Source organism: Drosophila santomea, chromosome 2L (assembly GCF_016746245.2).
Source record: "Drosophila santomea strain STO CAGO 1482 chromosome 2L, Prin_Dsan_1.1, whole genome shotgun sequence".
In the NCBI taxonomy this organism is placed as follows: domain Eukaryota; kingdom Metazoa; phylum Arthropoda; class Insecta; order Diptera; family Drosophilidae; genus Drosophila; species Drosophila santomea.
In genome coordinates this window covers 649,261-671,221 of record NC_053016.2, presented here as the reverse complement: position 1 = coordinate 671,221, position 21,961 = coordinate 649,261, and the positions used below count along the sequence as shown (strand labels likewise).

Genomic DNA, 21,961 nt, shown 5'->3' with positions numbered 1-21,961 from the left:
CTTAAGTTGACACTCGCCTGATACGAAGGCTCGGGGGCGGAAGGCCTCCACTCGGGATCGAGCATAACAAATTGCCAAATTAAGCCCTGAACAGGGTCCGGAGATAAGCTCCGGAACGGGAGCCCCGAAGGCCCACGGCAGCCAGTGCCTGTAAATCAAATTAAAATTTTGACAACTTCATTTGTAGCTGTACGTATATGCAAAATACAACCAAGAGCCGAACCATGCACATAATATTCATGGGCATTACAAATTTATTTAAAATTTTTATTTTTTTGGGAGCTACACATATTAATCACAAACAATCAAGATACGCAAAGCTTTTATAACGAATACCTCTTTATATTAATTGGTTTTATTTTCCTTGTTTTTTAGGTTTCTGCAAGTGATCCAGATTGTGGAGTAAATGCCATGGTCAACTACACCATCGGCGAGGGCTTCAAGCACCTAACCGAGTTCGAGGTGCGCTCCGCTTCCGGAGAGATTTGCATAGCCGGCGAACTTGACTTCGAGCGGAGGAGTAGCTATGAATTCCCCGTATTGGCCACCGATCGTGGGGGTCTGAGCACCACTGCCATGATTAAAATGCAACTGACGGACGTGAACGACAACCGTCCCGTTTTCTATCCCAGGGAATACAAAGTATCGCTCAGAGAATCCCCGAAAGCCCCCACTCAAGCTTCGAGTACTCCGATTGTCGCTGTGGTGGCCACGGATCCGGATTCCGGAAACTTCGGCCAGGTCTCGTATAGGATTGTAGCTGGCAACGAGGCGGGAATCTTCCGGATTGATCGATCCACTGGTGAGATTTTCGTGGTCCGTCCGGATATGCTATCCGTTCGAACACAGCCCATGCACATGCTGAATATATCGGCGACCGATGGCGGTAATCTAAGGAGCAATGCCGACGCCGTGGTCTTTCTAAGCATCATCGACGCCATGCAGCGACCCCCGATCTTCGAAAAGGCCAGATACAATTACTACGTGAAGGAGGACATTCCGAGGGGCACGGTAGTGGGTTCTGTGATAGCTGCGAGTGGAGATATCGGTAAGTAATATGTGTACAATCTATCCTTAAGATTCGATTAATATTGGGTAGCGCATTAATTAGTTCATTGATCTGGAAACCGAAATATGCATTCATGATGCATAAAGGAATTTAGGACAAAGCAGGACAATTTAATGAAAATATAAATATTTTAATGCCCTAAACATTTATTTGCAAATTGTGCAGATAAAATACGTTTCCGAATTAATGTTTCAAATGATGGTTGCTGTGGTCTCAGCTGACCGATTATTAAATGAACATATTCTGATATTTTTTATGCGAAAACGAATATAAGAGCACCATGAGCAAACTCACACACGCACAGATGCATTCCAAACTTCGTGTTTTTTGAGCAAAACAATAAAGCCAAAGCAAAGCACTCCAAACGCAAATTTCGGCAGAAATCTGCACCCATCAACAACGTCCTCGTCATCAAGTTGAACTGAACTCAGAGAAGAACGCTACAAGGGCCTGTTTTCAGTTCCAGTTCCAGACTGCAGACTCCAGAACCCAGTCGTAAAATCCAATCCAAGTCGGCATGAATCCCAGACGATCCACGATCGTCGCTGGCTATGCAAAATGATTTTGCGGTTTAATTTGCTGCTTTCGCTGTGCACTTCCTTTCATGCCTCATGCTTTATATGTGGTGCCCCATCCCCATCCTCATCCCCATCCACTTCTACCTGCCTCATGTGTCAATCGGTGACGAGAGCTCATTCTCCTGCTCGATTCTATTGTTCCTGAAACTCATTGTCGAAGCCTTTGAATGGCTTTTAATGAGCAGCGGCTCCTAATTTCGTATTTCCGAGTTCCTTCAAGTCAACTTGCCGAAGGAGAAAAGTGAGGTAGAAATAATTGCTCTTCTCGTTCTTCATTCGCGAATTAAGAACATTAACCTTACCTTCCTCCGTTGAGAATCGATAAGACATAAAAAGTGTACCGCCTAATTTTACAGTATTTGTATACTTTAATTTTTATTAAGAATAACTTTACTTTATTTATTATTTTACAGCTCATCGAAGTCCGGTTAGGTACTCCATATACTCAGGCGATCCCGATGGCTACTTCAGCATAGAAACCAACTCTGGAAACATACGCATAGCCAAGCCCCTAGATCATGAGGCAAAGTCCCAGGTTCTACTCAACATCCAAGCCACCTTAGGTGAACCTCCGGTTTATGGACATACCCAGGTCAATATTGAAGTGGAAGATGTCAATGATAATGCACCTGAGTTCGAGGCCAGTATGGTTAGGATTTCCGTACCGGAAAGTGCAGAGCTCGGAGCTCCACTTTATGCGGCACATGCCCACGATAAAGATTCGGGAAGCAGTGGTCAAGTTTCTTATAGCCTGGTCGGAGATTCGGGAAAAAAACTCTTTGCCATCGACGCGAGATCTGGCCACTTAATTTTGTCTCAACATTTAGATTACGAAAGCTCCCAACGACACTCCCTCATTGTTACCGCCACTGATGGTGGAGTTCCGAGCCTTTCTACGAACTTAACCATCCTGGTGGATGTACAGGATGTCAACGATAACCCTCCAGTTTTTGAAAAAGAGGAGTATTCGGTGAATGTATCCGAATCGCGATCGATCAATGCTCAGGTAATTTAAATTTTCCTTTAATAACATCCCGTTCTATATTTATAGTTAAATGTCGTTATTTTCTATTCACTTTCGAATATCCCACTAAGCTTAAATATTGCTTACATACTAGTTATCTTGCCAAAGACTCCTTTCCATTACATCAGCTTCTGCTGAAGGTATTTTATTGAAAAATAAATCTGTGTAATGCAAACTAAATGGGCCACATAAATTTGATTAACAGCCACTAAAAGTCACGCTTTTGTCAGGCGGACGTCATTTCGCGCTGAAAATATCTCAACACCCAGGAGGAGTTCCTACCGACTGAAGCGTTTGAGCCAAGACGTTGAGACTTTAGCTCCCAAGTGCCAGTCCCTCCACTGATTCTACTCTTTGGCTCTTTCTTTTCGGTTCTCTGGCCTGAACTAGTTTTGATCATAAAATCACTTCATATCTTTGGCATCGGAAACGAGTTCTCCAGAGGTTTGCCAGATACACAGACACACCGCCTGGTCCTCTGGCTGCTCTCGGTCCCAAGTGATTGATGCATTCCTTTTTGGTATTCCATGCTCTAACTTTTGGTTTTCCGCTCCTCAATTGCAGATTATTCAAGTTAATGCCAGCGATCTGGACACGGGCAACAATGCCAGGATCACTTATAGGATTGTGGATGCCGGAGTGGACAATGTCACGAACTCTATTAGTAGCTCGGACGTTTCGCAACATTTTGGCATATTCCCCAACTCCGGTTGGATATACTTGCGTGCTCCTCTGGATCGAGAGACCAGGGATCGTTATCAACTGACGGTCTTGGCCACGGACAATGGAACTCCCGCTGCCCACGCAAAAACACGTGTCATAGTTCGCGTTCTCGATGCCAACGATAATGATCCCAAGTTCCAGAAATCAAGATACGAATTTAGGATAGAGGAAAACCTCAGGAGAGGCTCCGTTGTGGGAGTGGTGACCGCCAGTGATCTGGATCTGGGTGAGAATGCCGCCATAAGATACAGCCTGCTGCCGATCAACTCCAGCTTCCAGGTGCATCCCGTCACAGGTGAGTCGGGCTTCCTTTTGGCCATAAATTAAGCCTGCTCTAACAGGGAACAACTCACTCAACGCCGCTCCGGTGGCGGTGGCAACTGTCAAGCCACCAGCCATGACCCACGGTCATTCATTACTGCTCCTCAAACCTCTAAAGGCTGGGGATCCAGCTCACATTGCTTACACACAAAGAAATGTGTTCAGACTCTGGTTGGTTGCATAAGAAGATATTATTTTACCAAACAATTAAGGTTCGTTTTCATACGATACCTTTCAAATTCTTCTGAATAACATTAAAATTAAAATTAATTAAACGTTTAAATAACTTTTAATGGTATTTCTTGCTGTGCACATATGTTCCACTGGCCCATAGATCAAGCGCATGGCAAACCTGCTCCTGCCAAGCGATAAAATGCGATCGCCGAGATATCCGAGATCTCGTCTGGGTCTCAAACGTGGTTCCCGATGCCGATGCCTGACCATTAGTGTTCGGGCAACAACAGTTTTAACGCTGTCAGCTCATCCGTCAATGGAATATCATTGGCCTGACATCCAGCCACTGTCCGTCGCATCCATGTGCGTGTCCGCTGTAGGCGAGCGGTACTCGTATGCTTTTGTATGGGACACTTCTCCGTCTCGTCTCATTTAAATTAAATATGGAAATCTCGTGCAGCTAATCCTGGCAAACAGGTTCCGCTCCGCTTGCACTCACATGACATGAATTTCTTTCGGAGGCAGTAATCATATGCGACCCAGTTAGGCGGCAACAATGCTCGCATGCCACAAAATAAGTCCTCGCTACAAAATTATTTAAGACGATTATAGTTGTGCCAAAACCAAATTCTAAAACCAGTTTTTACTATTTTAAAGCGTATGTTCCGAGATAGAAACCTTTTATACATTTATCAGTTAATTCTGCAAGCAATAAAAGCTTACATAAAGACTTAAAAAATATTCCATAGAGAATATTTACAAAACTAAACTGAATATCGAATTAACAATTATTGCATTTACATTTTTAGGAGAAATTTCGACTCGAGAACCTCTGGATCGAGAGCTCCGGGAGCTGTACGACCTTGTAGTGGAGGCTCGTGATCAGGGAACTCCAGTGAGAAGTGCTCGCGTTCCCGTACGGATCCACGTAAGCGATGTCAACGATAACGCTCCCGAGATCGCAGATCCGCAGGAGGATGTGGTCAGTGTAAGAGAGGAGCAACCACCTGGAACGGAAGTGGTCCGAGTTCGAGCTGTCGATCGGGATCACGGGCAGAATGCCTCCATTACCTATTCGATTGTCAAGGGACGGGACTCTGATGGACACGGACTGTTCAGCATCGATCCCAGTAGCGGAGTTATCCGAACTCGAGTGGTTTTGGATCACGAGGAAAGGAGCATCTACCGACTGGGAGTGGCCGCCTCCGACGGCGGCAGTCCGCCCAGGGAAACGGTACGGATGTTGCGGGTTGAAGTCTTGGATCTAAACGACAACCGCCCAACATTCACCAGTTCCAGCTTGGTTTTCAGGGTGAGTGCGAGATTTATGCGAGGGTCATTTCTGTTTGGGATTGGATGGGATGGGTTGGAATGGTATACAGAAGGGGCAGCAATGTTGGAGGAGCAGTAAGCAGCAGCGGTGTATTTCCTGGAAAACTTTTGTCTATTTGACGCTTCCAGTTTTACACGACCATTTTCCCTACAATCGTGAGCAGCGCGTTTGTCGCCTTTTCCAGTTTTCTTGCTTTTAGCCATGTGCCTTCGCTTTGCCGCCTTTGTTGCAGCGGATGATTTGTAACCGCAGCTATGGCCTCACGTGACAATAGCCGAGAACACGACTCTGCCCGACCGAATCCCTTCCTGGTCACCTCTACCTCCTGGTGCATTCTCCACTCCCACAGCCGCCCCTTCAAAGTGCTCGGAAGCAGATGTCACCGAGAGCCACAGACGTGGGAAGTGTCGCGATTTGCATTTAAAGCCCTGAGAGCCAAAATTGCACTATGCAAAAAGGACCAATTGCATTAATACGTTGTCTTTTACTTAAGCCATTTTCCAGTGCTTAAAGTGTATAGCTCAAAACCATTATAAATTACCTTCAATTACCTTCAAAATACCAATAAGACCTGACACAAAAAGTTAATGTTTTAAAGCAAGAACGGCCATATATAGAACCTGGCTGGTTGGATTGACATTTTTTATGAAAACAATTCATCATTATACCCCCTATTTTTCACAGTGCCCGTCTTCATAGTCTTCCATTGTCGGCGTTTTCATTGCGCACGCGTAATTGTCACTATGCTCTGTGACAAGTCGCCTCCTCCTCCTCCAAAAGGGGGAGATCTTAGCTAGGCCTATTAAGTGCGATTCGAGACGTCAGTTGAGAGATCAGAGACCGACGAACGGAGGAGGTGGAAGGAGGAGTCGCCTCGTGCCTTAAGGAACTTGCCTGCAAAGATTTTGGCATGCTGCTCCGCTTCTTGGCCTCTCCTTTCGCTTGGGAACCCTTTAACATTTTTATCACGTTCGATTCGCACATGTTTTGCATACTCTCCACTCCCAAGTACCCGGTTCTCCGGGTTCCCCGGCTTCCCCGAATCCCAGGCTTTCCTCAGATCTGTAAATTCGGACTGAGACGCGGCCTCAACCGCTGATGGCTGCGACGCTTTGACATGCATTTAATTGCCTCTCGCAGGGCAAACTCAGTCTGTTAAGGAGCAGGGGAAGAGCTTGCCCACAACAAAACCCGAGGATCCCAGGTCGAGACCTTGCGCGTCCCTTAAATCCGCTTCGGCCACAATTAAAATTGACACATTTCGTTGCATTTCGGTCGGCCTTTTGAATTCGCTTTGATACCGTGCCGCATTCTCGTTTCGGCTTTTGTTCTTTTGCGTTGGCGTTAAACTAACAAAGATGCACTCTGCCGTAAAGTCGCAGTCGGCGTTTTCCGCTGATGCCAATTACTCAGCCACGGATTGCCACAATAAATCCGATGTAATTAAGCAATTCCCCCCCCAGCACATCCCACTCTCTTTCATCAACCGCGGTTTTTATTTTCCTTTTCCCCTTTATTTAGGATCCTGCCATAAAAGTGCAGTACAAATCATCCTCCATTTTGTGACTTGGCTCTGTGAATAATTTGGCCAAATTCGAAATAAAACAAGAGAGAACGCTATAGTCGAGTTCCCCGACTATCTGATACCCGTTACTCAGCTAGTGTAAGTGCGAAGAACAGTTTTTGGCGGTTTGTGGGCGTTAGAGTGGGCGTGGCCAAAAGTTTTTTGGCGAATAGATAGAAATTTACAAGACTAATACAAAAATGAAAAAATATCAAAACATTTTTCTAAAGTGTGGGCGTAGCAGCTTTGGGCGGTTTGTGGGCGTTAGAGTGGGCGTGGCAAAAAGTTTTTTTGCAAATCGATAGAAATTTACAAGACCAATACAAAAATGAAAAAATATCAAAACATTTTTCAAAAATGTGGGCGTGGCAGTTTTGGGCGGTTTGTGGGCGTTAGAGTGGGCGTGGCAACATGAATCGACAAACTTGCGCTGCGTCTATGTCCCTGGAGTCTGTATACTTAATCTCAACTTTCTAGCTTTTGTAGTTCCTGAGATCTCGACGTTCATACGGACAGACGGACAGACGGACAGACGGACAGACAGACGGACGGACAGACGGACATGGCCAGATCGATTCGGCTACTGATCCTGATCAAGAATATATATACTTTATATGGTCGGAAACGCTTCCTTCTGCCTGTTACATACTTTTCAACGAATCTAGTATACCCTTTTACTCTACGAGTAACGGGTATAAAAATCGCTGCCTTTGGTCAGTAGTTAGCTTTGAACACATGAAAAAACGGGATTCTCTTCAAAAAATGTCTTTTTGGGTTTTTCATTTTGTTAGCCTTCCTGAATAAAAATATCTATTTGTTGATAAAGTCTAATGTTGAAAAACCATTATGCAATCATGCAAACGAAAGCCCTCGAGTTTTTTGCAGTGCACTCTTCCTTTGCCCCTCTTCACCGCCGCCCATTTGGGCAGCCAACTGCGTAATCTTGGCGGGGCATAAATCTCGTGACTGTCATTTTTGTGTCTCCATTTTGGCGACCCAAACAATATTTGCAATGTTTTTTTTTATGAAAAAAGATACCCACTGCAAGAAAGAACCTTTCTTGTTTCGTTCCATTTTTTCGTTGAAAGGACCTTCTGGAACGGTTTTTGCGGTTTTGCATATTAAATTCTTGCGAGGAGTCTCTTGTGTCTTCGAAGATTCTTACCCCCCTCGCAACGCCCAAATCCCGCTGCTCATATGGTTCACAACATTTTTCTGCAGTGATTTTCGGGGCCGCCAACTTGGTCGGAATGCATAATTTCTTTTTAATGCCATTGGTCGGCGACTTGGGACTTGAGACCTGAGTCTGGACAGGCTTCCTTTCAAGATTCAGGTTCCTCTGTTCTGTGCCTCTCTTCTTTTGGATGGGGGAATGAAATTTTTAAATGTTTGCTGCCTTCGTAATCTTGAAGTATGAATTATTGCTTTAAGATTGGATTTTCAACACTGTTGTTGAGATTAAGATACGCGCCGAGGAACAACCAGGTCCAAGTAGAGCGGACCAAGAAGTTATCATCCTCCGCTTTTCGACCGACCGCACCTCCCATATTCCTCTTAATAAGCCACGAAAATAATCTATAATTGGTATTTGTGCAGGTACGCGAGGATGCCGCCCTTGGCCATGTGGTCGGTTCCATCAGTCCCATCGAACGTCCGGCGGATGTCGTCCGAAATAGCGTGGAGGAGTCCTTCGAAGATCTGCGCGTCACCTACACTCTAAATCCTCTGACCAAGGACCTGATCGAGGCTGCCTTCGACATCGATCGTCATTCGGGCAACCTGGTCGTGGCCCGTCTCTTGGACAGAGAGGTTCAATCCGAATTTAGGTTGGAAATTAGGGCTTTAGACACCACTGCTACCAATAATCCGCAGAGCAGCGCTATCACGGTTAAGATTGAGGTGGCCGATGTCAATGATAATGCCCCTGAATGGCCACAGGATCCTATCGACCTTCAGGTAACTTTTTTGTAGAATTCTTGTATACTAATTAATCCCATTTAAATTCAACAAAAATGTACAAAACATGAGGAAATATTTATTTATATATTATATATATAAATTATATTTCTCAGGTGAGCGAAGCCACTCCCGTTGGTACAGTAATACACAACTTCACGGCCACGGATGCGGACACAGGAACAAATGGAGACCTACAGTATCGACTGATCCGATACTTCCCCCAACTCAATGAAAGCCAAGAGCAGGCAATGACTCTTTTTAGCATGGATTCCTTGACGGGATCACTTAGTCTGCAAGCTCCTTTGGATTTCGAGACTGTGCAGGAGTATCTTCTTATTGTACAGGCATTGGATCAATCCTCAAATGTAACAGAAAGACTGCAGACTTCGGTGACCGTGAGACTACGAGTTCTAGATGCCAACGACAATGCTCCGCAGTTTGTTTCACCCAATTCAAGTGGTGGCAAAACGGCCTCTCTTTCCATCAGTGACGCAACTAGAATTGGAGAGGTTGTGGCGCATATTGTAGCCGTGGATGGAGATTCCGGCGATAATGGACGACTTACCTACGAAATCACGGGGGGCAATGGCGAAGGTCGCTTTAGAATAAATTCCCAAACAGGAATAATTGAGCTGGTTAAGTCCCTTCCACCGGCCACCGAGGATGTGGAAAAGGGTGGACGGTTTAATCTAATCATCAATGCGAAAGATCATGGTCTACCGGAGCCGAAGCAAAGCTCTCTAAATCTGCACCTTATCGTCCAAGGCAGCCACAATAATCCACCCCGATTTCTTCAGGCTGTTTATAGAGCCACAATTTTGGAGAACGTTCCTAGCGGAAGTTTTGTCCTGCAGGTTACTGCCAAGTCACTGCACGGTGCAGAAAATGGTAAGTACTTTAACGCACCCATTTTTAAAATTTATAGTGAAGAAGAATTTTAAAAAACGCACGTTCTTATAATTTCTTACTATTCCTACACATATTTTCGCAGCCAATTTAAGCTATGAAATTCCCGCGGGCGTGGCAAATGATCTTTTCCACGTGGACTGGCAGAGGGGCATCATAACCACCCGGGGTCCGTTTGACCGGGAGGCCCAGGCAAGTTACGTCCTGCCCGTCTACGTACGGGATGCCAACCGCCTGTCGACGTTGTCCTCTTCAGTGGTGAGAAAGCAACGATCATCGGACAGCATCGGAGATGCATCGAATGGCCAGCACTTCGATGTGGCCACAATTTACATAACGGTAGGAGATGTCAACGACAACTCCCCGGAATTCCGACCAGGGTCATGTTATGGTCTATCTGTCCCAGAAAACAGTGAACCCGGTGTAATACACACTGTGGTGGCCAGCGATTTGGACGAAGGTCCGAATGCGGATCTTATTTACAGTATTACGGGTAAGACAAAAGAAAAACATAAACTTAATTATATTTTTGAAATTAGTTAGGTTTTTTATATTTATTGTAACATTGTGTTATTATATCCCCTCCATTATAGGCGGCAATCTGGGCAACAAGTTCAGCATTGATTCTAGTTCAGGAGAACTAAGTGCCCGACCTTTGGATAGAGAACAGCACTCTCGGTACACCCTGCAGATCCAGGCCTCTGATCGGGGGCAACCGAAGAGCCGGCAAGGACACTGCAACATCACCATATTCGTCGAGGATCAGAACGACAATGCCCCAAGGTTCAAGTTGAGCAAATATACGGGCAGTGTGCAGGAGGACGCACCACTGGGCACCAGTGTGCTGCAGATTAATGCGGTGGATGCGGATTTGGGCGTCAACGCCAGACTCGTTTACTCCCTGGCAAATGAAACGCAATGGCAGTTTGCCATCGACAGCCAGAGCGGATTAATCACCACCGTGGGGTAAGCTTCAGATTGTACTTAGGTGATCTCTTCGGTATCTGTGTATCTGTGGGTCATTGCTTGGCTTGATCTTATCTCAAAAACCGATCTTAAGCAAGGACGCGCGACAAAAACCCATTGCCATAATTTCCTCAGCTAATGCGGCATGGAAATCGATGTATCCGAGGTATCCGAGGTGTATCAGCAACCTACGCAACCATCGACAATGTTGCGAATCCGTCTCCTGTCATCACTGCCCTTCTCTCCTCCTGCTTTTGGGCACTTTTGCGCCATCTCCTCCCACAGACAATCCTATAAATAGCTTAGGGTGGGGCTACAACTCGATTCGGAGTCCAACGTGAATCCTCAATGTTTCTTGCTTATTGCCCGTGCACAAGGAAAAAAATCTGGTCTATCATGAAAAGGCAATATTTCTTATTCCTTCAGATATTTCATTAGGAATTTCATCTTGAGAGTTTTTCTCTCTGCATTTCTTTGTGGCCTTCCTGCAAAATTTATGCTTATTGACAATCAATGATGACAACAATTGCTTGTTCCGTCTGACATAGCTCTTGCTCAGTTCCGGCCGAGAAAGATCGGAGATCGGATGATGTAGAACCGGGTGGTATATAAATGGGAAGGGGAGTTTCCGAGCAGGGGGCACTTGAAATGACAGTAGCGTCAGTGTTGCCGTTTATACAAACGCGATCCGCTGTCATGTACCAATTTTTATCTTTCACTGATTGTCGGCAAACAATAAAAACGAAATACCCGCCACCGCCGAAAAGCACAGAAAAAAACACAAGAAGACCAGAGTCAAGAATAAAGACCAAGAAGCTCCACATGGCAAGGCAATAGCGCACAGACCAGAATTGTAGAGCAGACAATCAGACTGACGGAGAGACAATTCGTGACGTTGTTGTTAGTCTTGGACTTGCAGTTGGACTTGCAATCGGTATTGGAGCTCGGAACTTGGTACCTGGATTGAAACTCGGATCTGGACTTAAACTCGCCCTGGCAGTCTACATGGAAACGGGGAAACAAAACAGGGGGAAAGACAAAAATGCGCCTGCCGCTTGTTTAGTCCGATGTTGCTAGGTTTAATTTTATTTTTTCTGGCTGTAGCTGACTGACTGGCGATGGACAAGCCAAGCATAGTCAAGAGCTTAGGGCTAACCGCTGCACTGAAGAAAATTATGAAGAACAACTACGATTCGTACCTTTTAGTTTCAAGTAATTAAAAACTATATTTACAAATGCCTACAGTACATGCAAACTTTTGCTGCAAGGGATTCATTTAGAGTTAGTTCCAAAATCAGCATACAAAGTCCCATGCAACAAAACTTCCCTCAGTGAAGGACATATCTTAGCACAATCCCTCAGTTCCAAACCGAACACCGACCCCTTCATTCGCAACCACAAGCCCCAAGTCCACGCCCGTTGATCAAGAACAGTAACAAAAACAACCTCGACTGATGACTGACCCTTGAAAGCATTTCTGCTGTTGTTTCACATTCATCCTAAAAAACAAGGGGGGTGGACGATAGAACCGAGGAGATCTGAGATCAGAGCTCTGAGCTCTGAACAAGCCAACTCGCTGTTTCTTCACTTCAGTTTGACTGATTCAATTCATAAAATGGCCCTCTGCCCGGGATGAGCTTGTAATTCACTAAATTCGTTTTATTGGCCAACATGCAAGCGCGGAATGGCATGGAACGGCGGCGACTGCCTTCCGACTGGAGCGACTTTAATTCAACTGCGAAGGATTGCAATCATTTAGGTTTATTATTTGTGGCAGCAAACATGTTCCAGGGGAGACGAGCACGAGAGCCGCGTGATAGCGATAGGCAGGGCGTCCCGACTGCCGGGATTAGTTTTCTGGCCAAGAAGACGAGTCAACTGAGGCCGCAGATCAAGTAAACTCAAGCCGAGCGAATGCTAATGCGAGTGTACATCCCCAGTGGGAAGACCACAAACAAATGACTTAATTACCACACAGCCCCACAACTATATGCACTAGGGGAAAATAGGATTTGTATTGTATTATAGCTTTATAGTAATCATATTATCATAATATTAAACAGTACAAAACTTAAAGTGAACGACATGTTCAGCATAAGACCTCTTTAGTAATGATTCGTCCAACATATATATTTTCATATCAAATAAAAACACATTTCTCTCAGTGTCTCCAACTCGTCAGATCTTTCTTTCTGACTGGATCCATTGCGAATCATTTCGTGTGGCTAATTGTCGGTGGGATTTCGATTATATATTGTAGTAAGACAGCAGGGGGTCCCACAGATACCTAATTAGTGTCGCAAGCGGCGCCCATCGCCGAGTGATCGTGTTTGGGCCATTAATTGAATCGTTTCCCTCTTGCCTATCTCTGTTTTTCTTGCAGAAAACTGGATCGCGAGCTGCAGGCGAGCTACAACTTCATGGTATTGGCCATGGACGGAGGACGTTATGAAGTGAGATCAGCTACGGTTCCGGTGCAGATCAACGTGCTGGATATTAATGACAACAGACCCGTATTCGAACGATATCCCTATATAGGGCAGGTTCCAGCTCTCATCCAACCGGGTCAGACTTTGCTGAAGGTTCAAGCCCTAGATGCTGATTTGGGTGCGAATGCCGAGATTGTGTATTCCCTCAATGCTGAAAATTCAGCAGTAAGTGCCAAGTTCAGAATAAATCCGAGCACGGGTGCCTTGAGTGCCTCCCAGAGTTTGGCCAGTGAATCTGGAAAGCTGTTACACCTGGAGGTCATTGCCAGGGATAAGGGAACTCCGCCTCAATCCAGCCTGGGCCTCATTGAATTTCTAATAGGAGAAGCACCACAAGGAACTCCAGTTCTTAGGTTCCAAAACGAAACCTATCGTGTAATGCTTAAGGAGAATTCTCCATCAGGTACAAGACTTCTTCAAGTAGTTGCACTGCGCAGTGATGGCCGGCGGCAAAAGGTGCAATTCTCTTTTGGCGCAGGAAATGAAGATGGAATTTTGTCCTTAGACTCACTCTCAGGTGAAATAAGGGTGAATAAGCCCCATTTACTTGATTACGATCGGTTCTCCACACCCTCAATGTCAGCCTTAAACCGTGGCAGAGCTTTGCATTATGAGGAGGAAATAAACGAATCATCGGAGGAGGATACGAATAATAGCACCCGATCGCAAAGAGCTTTGACGTCCTCATCTTTCGCTCTGACCAACAGCCAACCCAATGAAATACATGTGGTCTTAGTTGCTCGCACCGCAGATGCTCCATTCCTGGCCACCTATGCGGAACTAGTGATTGAGCTCGAAGACGAGAACGACAATAGCCCAAAGTTTTCGCAGAAGCAATTTGCGGCTACAGTTTCAGAGGGAAATAACAAGGGAACCTTTGTGGCACAAGTTCATGCATTCGATTCGGATGCGGGCTCTAACGCTCGCCTGCGATATCATATCGTTGATGGCAACCACGACAATGCATTCGTCATTGAACCCGCCTTCAGTGGCATAGTGAGGACAAACATAGTGCTGGATCGGGAGATTCGCGATATATATAAGCTCAAGATAATTGCAACCGATGAGGGAGTGCCCCAAATGACTGGCACGGCCACTATCAGGGTGCAGATCGTCGATGTGAATGACAACCAGCCCACTTTTCCGCCCAACAATCTCGTCACTGTCAGTGAAGGTAGGTGTTGCTTATACAATACATAATATATAAAAATTGTCCAGAGATTAATATTTGACAGATATACCTTTACAATGTAATACATTTCCTTTTCCATTATTCCATTTCCTTTCTTCTTCAGCTACGGAACTCGGAGCCGTAATAACCTCTATTTCAGCCAACGATGTCGACACTTACCCCGCCCTGACCTACCGCCTTGGCGCAGATTCCACTGTGGATATAGAAAACATGTACATCTTTGCCTTGGATCGATACAGCGGGAAGCTCGTTCTAAAACGTCGGCTGGACTATGAGCTCCAGCAGGAGTATGAACTCGACGTGATAGCTTCGGATGCAGCCCATGAAGCCCGTACTGTTCTCACTGTGCGAGTGAACGATGAAAACGACAATGCACCAGTATTCCTGGCACAACAGCCTCCGGCTTACTTTGCCGTTCTACCAGCCATATCCGAGATCAGTGAGAGTCTTTCCGTGGACTTTGAACTTCTAACAGTCAACGCCACTGACGCAGACTCGGAGGGCAACAACTCAAAGGTTATGTATATCATTGAACCTCCCCAGGAGGGTTTCACAGTGCACCCATCAAACGGTGTTGTGTCTGTTAATATGACCAGATTACAGCCGGCTGTATCCCCTAGCGGAGATTATTTTGTAAGAATTATAGCCAAGGACGCAGGAAAACCAGTTTTGAAAAGCTCAACACTTTTGAGAGTACAGGCAAGTGACAACGGTTCCGGACGATCGCAATTCCTACAGAACCAATATAGGGCTCAGATAAGCGAGTCGGCTCCTTTGGGATCGGTTGTTCTCCAGCTGGGACAGGATGCTTTAGATCAGTCCTTAGCGATTATTGCTGGAAACGAAGAATCTACTTTTGAGTTGCTCCAATCCAAAGCAATTGTTTTGGTTAAGCCCTTGGACAGAGAACGCAATGATCTCTACAAACTGCGATTGGTTCTAAGCCATCCCCATGGGCCTCCACTCACTTCAAGCTTAAATTCTTCGTCTGGTATCTCAGTAATCATAACAATCCTGGATGCCAACGATAACTTCCCAATTTTCGATCGCAGCGCTAAATACGAGGCTGAGATCAGCGAACTTGCTCCTCTGAGATACTCAATAGCGCAGTTGCAGGCCATTGATGCCGATCAGGAGAACACCCCAAACTCGGAAGTGGTATACGACATAACCTCTGGCAATGATGAGCACATGTTTACGATAGATCTGGTCACCGGCGTACTCTTTGTGAACAATCGATTGGATTACGATTCGGGAGCCAAGAGTTACGAGCTTATTATCAGAGCCTGCGATAGTCATCATCAAAGACCACTTTGCAGTTTGCAACCCTTTCGATTGGAACTCCACGACGAGAACGACAACGACCCCAAGTTCCCGCTATCTGAATATGTTCATTTCCTGGCTGAAAACGAGCCCGTTGGCAGCTCCGTATTCCGTGCTCATGCCAGTGATCTGGATAAGGGACCCTTCGGGCAACTAAACTACAGCATAGGTCCTGCTCCCAGCGACGAGAGCTCTTGGAAAATGTTCAGAGTGGATTCAGAAACTGGTCTGGTGACATCCGCTTTCGTATTCGACTATGAGCAAAGACAGCGCTATGACATGGAGCTGCTAGCATCCGATATGGGCGGTAAGAAGGCCGGTGTGGCTGTGCGGGTAGAGATTGAGTCCAGGGATGAGTTCACCCCGCAGTTCACAGAGCGCACCTACAGATTTGTCCTGCCAGCCGCCGTGGCCCTGCCCCAAGGCTACGTCGTGGGTCAAGTGACTGCCACTGATAGTGACAGTGGCCCAGACGGACGAGTGGTCTATCAACTAAGTGCTCCACACTCGCATTTCAAGGTAAACCGTAGCAGTGGAGCTGTTCTAATCAAGAGAAAACTCAAACTGGATGGCGACGGAGACGTTAATCTGTATATGGATGGTCGAGATATCAGTCTAGTTATCTCAGCTTCCTCGGGGCGCCATAACTCCTTATCCAGCATGGCTGTTGTCGAGATAGCCTTAGATCCTTTGGCACATCCAGGTACAAACCTCGCCAGTGCAGGTGGTTCGTCAGGTGGTTCCATTGGCGATTGGGCTATTGGTCTACTGGTAGCTTTTCTTCTAGTCCTCTGCGCTGCCGCCGGAATCTTTCTATTCATCCATATGAGAAGCCGGAAACCGAGGAATGCGGTCAAGCCTCATCTTGCCACGGACACAGCGGGTGTGGGAAATACCAACAGCTATGTTGACCCCAGTGCTTTCGACACGATTCCTATAAGAGGTAGCATATCGGGCGGTGCTGCAGGAGCGGCATCTGGTCAGTTCGCCCCTCCGAAGTACGACGAAATTCCTCCGTTTGGAGCTCATGCTGGCAGCTCCGGAGCAGCCACAACCTCCGAGTTGTCCGGTTCCGAACAGTCCGGTTCCAGTGGCCGAGGCTCTGCGGAGGATGATGGGGAGGATGAGGAGATTCGTATGATCAACGAGGGACCACTGCATCACCGCAATGGTGGTGCTGGGGCAGGCAGCGATGATGGCCGAATATCGGATATATCTGTGCAAAATACCCAGGAGTACTTGGCTCGTTTGGGCATCGTAGATCACGATCCTAGTGGCGCAGGAGGAGGAGCTTCCAGTATGGCCGGTTCAAGTCACCCAATGCACTTGTATCACGATGATGATGCCACAGCACGATCGGATATAACGAACCTCATCTATGCCAAGCTTAATGATGTGACAGGTGCTGGCTCAGAAATAGGAAGCAGTGCAGATGACGCGGGAACCACTGCGGGCTCTATCGGAACCATCGGAACGGCTATCACCCATGGCCATGGGGTGATGAGCAGTTATGGAGAAGTTCCTGTTCCAGTGCCGGTTGTGGTGGGTGGCAGTAATGTGGGTGGTTCCCTGAGCTCCATAGTTCACAGTGAGGAGGAATTGACTGGCAGCTACAACTGGGACTACCTGTTGGATTGGGGACCGCAATATCAGCCACTTGCGCATGTGTTTTCCGAAATAGCGAGACTGAAAGATGACACCTTGTCGGAGCACAGTGGCAGTGGGGCTTCCTCGTCCGCCAAGAGCAAGCACTCTTCCTCACATTCCTCTGCAGGAGCAGGAAGTGTGGTGCTCAAACCACCACCCTCAGCACCACCCACTCACATACCACCCCCCCTGCTAACCAATGTGGCACCAAGGGCCATTAACCTGCCAATGCGCTTGCCACCCCATTTGAGCCTGGCCCCAGCCCATTTGCCCAGATCGCCCATTGGACATGAGGCGAGTGGCAGCTTCAGCACCTCATCAGCAATGTCACCTTCATTCTCACCCTCTCTATCGCCATTGGCAACCAGATCACCATCCATTTCGCCACTGGGGGCGGGACCACCCACGCACCTGCCTCATGTCTCGTTGCCACGCCACGGTCATGCCCCTCAGCCCAGTCAGCGGGGGAATGTGGGAACACGGATGTAATAGGGCACTGGAGCTGTATATCCATATAGTATTAATTGAACCACCCCACTCACCCATATAGAAACACAGAAGCACACATCGAAACACCCACACTTATTTAAATTGCTGTATATATAACATACATTACCCATTAAGTAACGATTGCAAAGCCTATGTGCCCCACTGGAAAGCCTATTATTGTATTGGAAACCCCATTGTCCTTCATGGCGCAAATTTTATAACTAATCACTTTAAATTCGTCTTAAAATTCAAACTAACCACCCTAAGTCCGGTTCCTGTGGGGCAACGATGCAATGCAATCGCAGTAACGACAACAAAGCCAACAAAGACTCTCTGAAACTCACTTGCGTGCACACAAAGCCAAAAAGCGAGGAGCAGCAGGAGCCGGAACAGCCATACGTTGTAAGCATTTAGAGCCTAGAATAACAACCGAACTCGAACCGAATACACTCGAATCTGTATCCGTAGCTTATAAGAATCAATAACTGTAGTAGTAGCGTAGGACTAAACTAGTTTTATCAGAGCCAACTAAGTGCACTTAGTCCCTGTTTAAAGGGGATCAGATCAGGCTGCATCTCACATTTCCATTCCATTCTATATGACTGTGAGATGGGAAAAATTGTAAAAAGTTATTTTTAGTAATCAATGGGGGAAAAGAAAAGACACCCTTGTATAAAACTGAAATGAAATAACGAAGCAAAGAGTAAAAACGAAGAATGTATCTAAGTATTCTTTTAAGTAAAGCCTAGTTACTAGTTATTATATATATGTACATGTATAGCTATGGATCATAGTGTATGTTCACTTGTGTGTGATGCTACTTGTGTAATTCTTTACGTTCTAGCAAAAAACTGTAAAAATGTTAAGCAGTCTAAGGATCCACTATCTGCTAAGCCCATAGTTTTTAATAGCTAAACGAAAGCAAGAGAATAAATATTTAAAAACTAAAATAAATCGAAATGAAATAATCAAAAATACCTTGGATTTTCTGAATAATTTGCTCTTGTAAGCAAGGGACGGGGGACCTCACTTGTATAGATGGGAGTTTTGGGTACTGGTCGACGTTTCTCACTTTGGCAGTTAAAGAAGCGAGGAGAGGTGGTCGACCCGCCCATTCATAAAGGATTAAAGGAGAAGTGTTTACACAGAGTACTTTAAAATACTTTAAAATCTTGTCAGCAGCAGCTGCACATTTATTTTCTGTTTAAATGAATTTTTGGTGCACACTAATCCTTAGAAGTTCTGTGTAATTGTTGGCAAAATGTGTAAACTATTGACCAGTACTCTCACACACGAAGTGGAGATCTGGACTTCTGGTTTCGACGGGATGCTGCCTCTTTGTTCATCCAGACACCCCACAGACATCCCCCAACTTCGTCTGAGAAATCTGCGTCCGTAAGCCACAACAACCGAGAACCGACATCCACTTTGTCTTCATTTCAAAGACGTTGCATGAACTCATTTATTTGTGGCTGATTTCTGGCCTGCACCACACCTCCACCTTGGATCTTCACTCCACCTACCCCTGCGATTGCCCTTGCCTGTCCTGTCGTCATTATCATTATTTGCCCCAGTCCCAAGTACCAGCCCAAGATGCAGCTTCACTCCGAATCTTAGTCCCTGTGCCGTGCTTGATTCTGGGGTCCAGTTGAGTTATTTCCATTTGCCAGTCTTCGACTCGCGGTCGTATCAATTGCAGCAGATCAACAATATTATGCTGGAACTGCTGAAATTTGTTTTTCTCTCTGCTTATACCTTTTTTTAAGTTGGGTGTATTAGTTGTTGAGAAATTTGTATGTTTAGTCTTTTAAATAAATAAATAAATTGACTTGACGAAAGGTATATAGTTAACTAAGACACTTTCTTACTTTTGTAAAAAAGTCAAAACAAATGTACTTTTGTATATATTGGGTATTTTCAACTTCGATCCACGAATAGCTTACCCTCCTTATTTTGGACTCATTTGGCAGGAGCGCAAGTTCTGCACTATCCTTAGTAGGAAGGAGGGCATCTAAATGCTCGTGGTTATTATTAGTAGCAGTCAATTCACAGTGCAGCGAATACAAATAACGACGAAGCCACCTGGATATGGATATACCAAGAATCGAGGCTAAGGAACAACCAGCAATACGACGACGACGATGATGATGATGATTATGATTATGGGTTGTTGAAGCTGCCTAGGTATTCATTTAGGATACGCATTTTTGGGGTGTGTACACACCAGACAACAACAAGGATGGAAAGTGAAAAGCCTTAATTTGTTACGGGCTCTATCCGGAAAAGGCAAAAAGCTCAGGCTTAGCCCATGTCTTAAATACACTGTACAAAAATGTGCAAAGCCAAATCCAATTTACTAATCGTAAAACAAAAGGCACCATACACACTTCCTACTGAGCACAGAATGTCTGTCTTATTTTAGTGTAAATTATTGTCGAATTATTTTTTCCCATGTGCACTGACCTGAGCTGTGGCTCTGACTTGGTTTATTTTTAAAGCCTTTTAAGTGGCTCGCCAAGTATGTGCACGTAGATCGTACCTTGGCATTGTTCTAGGGCTGGGCATTTTTCACTTGGCCTGTCAAATCGAAAACTTCGACAGCTACGCCACCAACGGCCCCGGCTCTGCCCAATTCAGAGACCATCACCGGGTGGTGATGCAAGTGGTGCTTGCTGTGCGAGTACGAGTACTGCTGGATTCTCTTCTGATTGCAAAATAAGTGATTTGCGGAATGCGTGTTAAGGCTCAATTCAGCTGTAGATTTTCCCAGTTCCAGTTCTCGCTTCCTCCGGCCGGTCTTATGTTTTTATAATTTGTCTATACATCAAGCTCACAATAAAGTGATTACTGTATGGTGAAGCGAAGAGGAAGATCTAATCCCTCATATGAAATTCAAAATGAAATAAAATAATTTTATTTCAACTCGAATGGTCGCACTGATGAGCATATTAAAGCTGCAGCAGCAACGTATGAATCGCATCCGCGCCGAACATCAATTTGGGCCTTTCTTCAGATCCGCAGAGTCTCTTGATGCCGCTTGCAGATTTACAGATTTCTTCCAGAGGCGCGCTTCTGCGGCTTAATAACAATTCCATTAGCGGCTAATGTCTTCATTGCAAGTGTCAGTTATGGCAGCGCAGGGGCGTCGAGCGAAGGGGGTGACGCTAAACTGACTGGCCGGGCACTGCCCAAGCCGCCATTCCCAATCCAATCCGCTGGACTTAAGGTCCGTCATCGGTGCTTAACTCAGCGGCTGGCCAAAAGCACACTTTGGAAAACCGAACGGTGAGCTTAAAACATCATTTATCTTTAAAATGTATCTGCCTAACAGAAATAATGCTGGAAGCTTATGCTCTGTTAAATATTTTTATATCAGATCTTCCAAAGTTTTTCATACTTTTCTGGGTAATTTTTCCCAGTGCACAGTTATAGCCAAAGCCTTTAACCGCCCCATCGCATCCTCGTCGTCCAACACCACCGCGACCCCATGCGTGGCATCTTGCCCAACTGCTTTTGCCTCTCATCTCGCATGTCAGTTTAACACTTTTGAATCCTTTGAAGTCCCTGCTCGACTGCGTGTTATTGTCCAAAGTTATGGCAACGGCAATGGCTGCACTAATAAGCTCGTTTCCAGCTATGTTCCCTCTCCCTTTTCATTCCGAAAACCCATTCTCGATCCCTTTGCCATTCCGATTCCGATTGCAGTCCCAGTTCATTGTCATTAGCATTCGCAAGTGGCCAGCAAATGCGAAAATAATTGCTGCCACGATATAAATGCGAGAATGGTGGGAGAGGATTGGAAGCCAATTGCTGCCCATCGCTAATTGCCGGCTTGATTGGATATGATCGAGGGTCAAGAAGAGGGATTCCAACCAAGAGAACAATCAAAATATTATATACAAATTTTTACCGACCCAAGAAAGGCTCCTGCGGTCGTTTCGCCTCTCGGGTTCTCAGCTGGCAATTTCCGTTTCCGCTTGATGTGGGAGGAACTGCTGGAGACTAACCGATCCTGAATAAGAGATCACAGAGATCGCAGATGAACTGCATCAAAGAATAGAGTACCGACGGCTCAAAAAAAAAAAGAAAAAAGAGCAGACGCCAAATGTAATTCGATACGTTTGGAGACTGCACTGGCGCCGACATAAGACCCCAAAAAAACTATACATGAACCCACCAAAGAGGGGCCACTGTCCGTTGAAAT

General features: G+C 45.8%; 1 protein-coding gene across 1 annotated transcript in view; it reads left to right on the top strand.

Moving 5' to 3' along the window:
* LOC120448506 (protein dachsous) overlaps positions 1-18,732 on the top strand; it is a 67,423-nt gene extending 48,691 nt beyond the window's left edge. Inside the window, exons 3-12 of the mRNA XM_039630543.1 lie at positions 376-1,048; positions 2,061-2,653; positions 3,236-3,689; positions 4,699-5,201; positions 8,383-8,742; positions 8,859-9,633; positions 9,737-10,144; positions 10,245-10,617; positions 13,001-14,280; positions 14,402-18,732. Coding sequence (XP_039486477.1) covers positions 376-1,048; positions 2,061-2,653; positions 3,236-3,689; positions 4,699-5,201; positions 8,383-8,742; positions 8,859-9,633; positions 9,737-10,144; positions 10,245-10,617; positions 13,001-14,280; positions 14,402-17,757 — 8,775 coding nt within the window. The 3' untranslated portion in view covers positions 17,758-18,732. The remainder of the gene's footprint in view (positions 1-375; positions 1,049-2,060; positions 2,654-3,235; positions 3,690-4,698; positions 5,202-8,382; positions 8,743-8,858; positions 9,634-9,736; positions 10,145-10,244; positions 10,618-13,000; positions 14,281-14,401) is intronic.
* Positions 18,733-21,961: the final 3,229 nt, after the last annotated feature.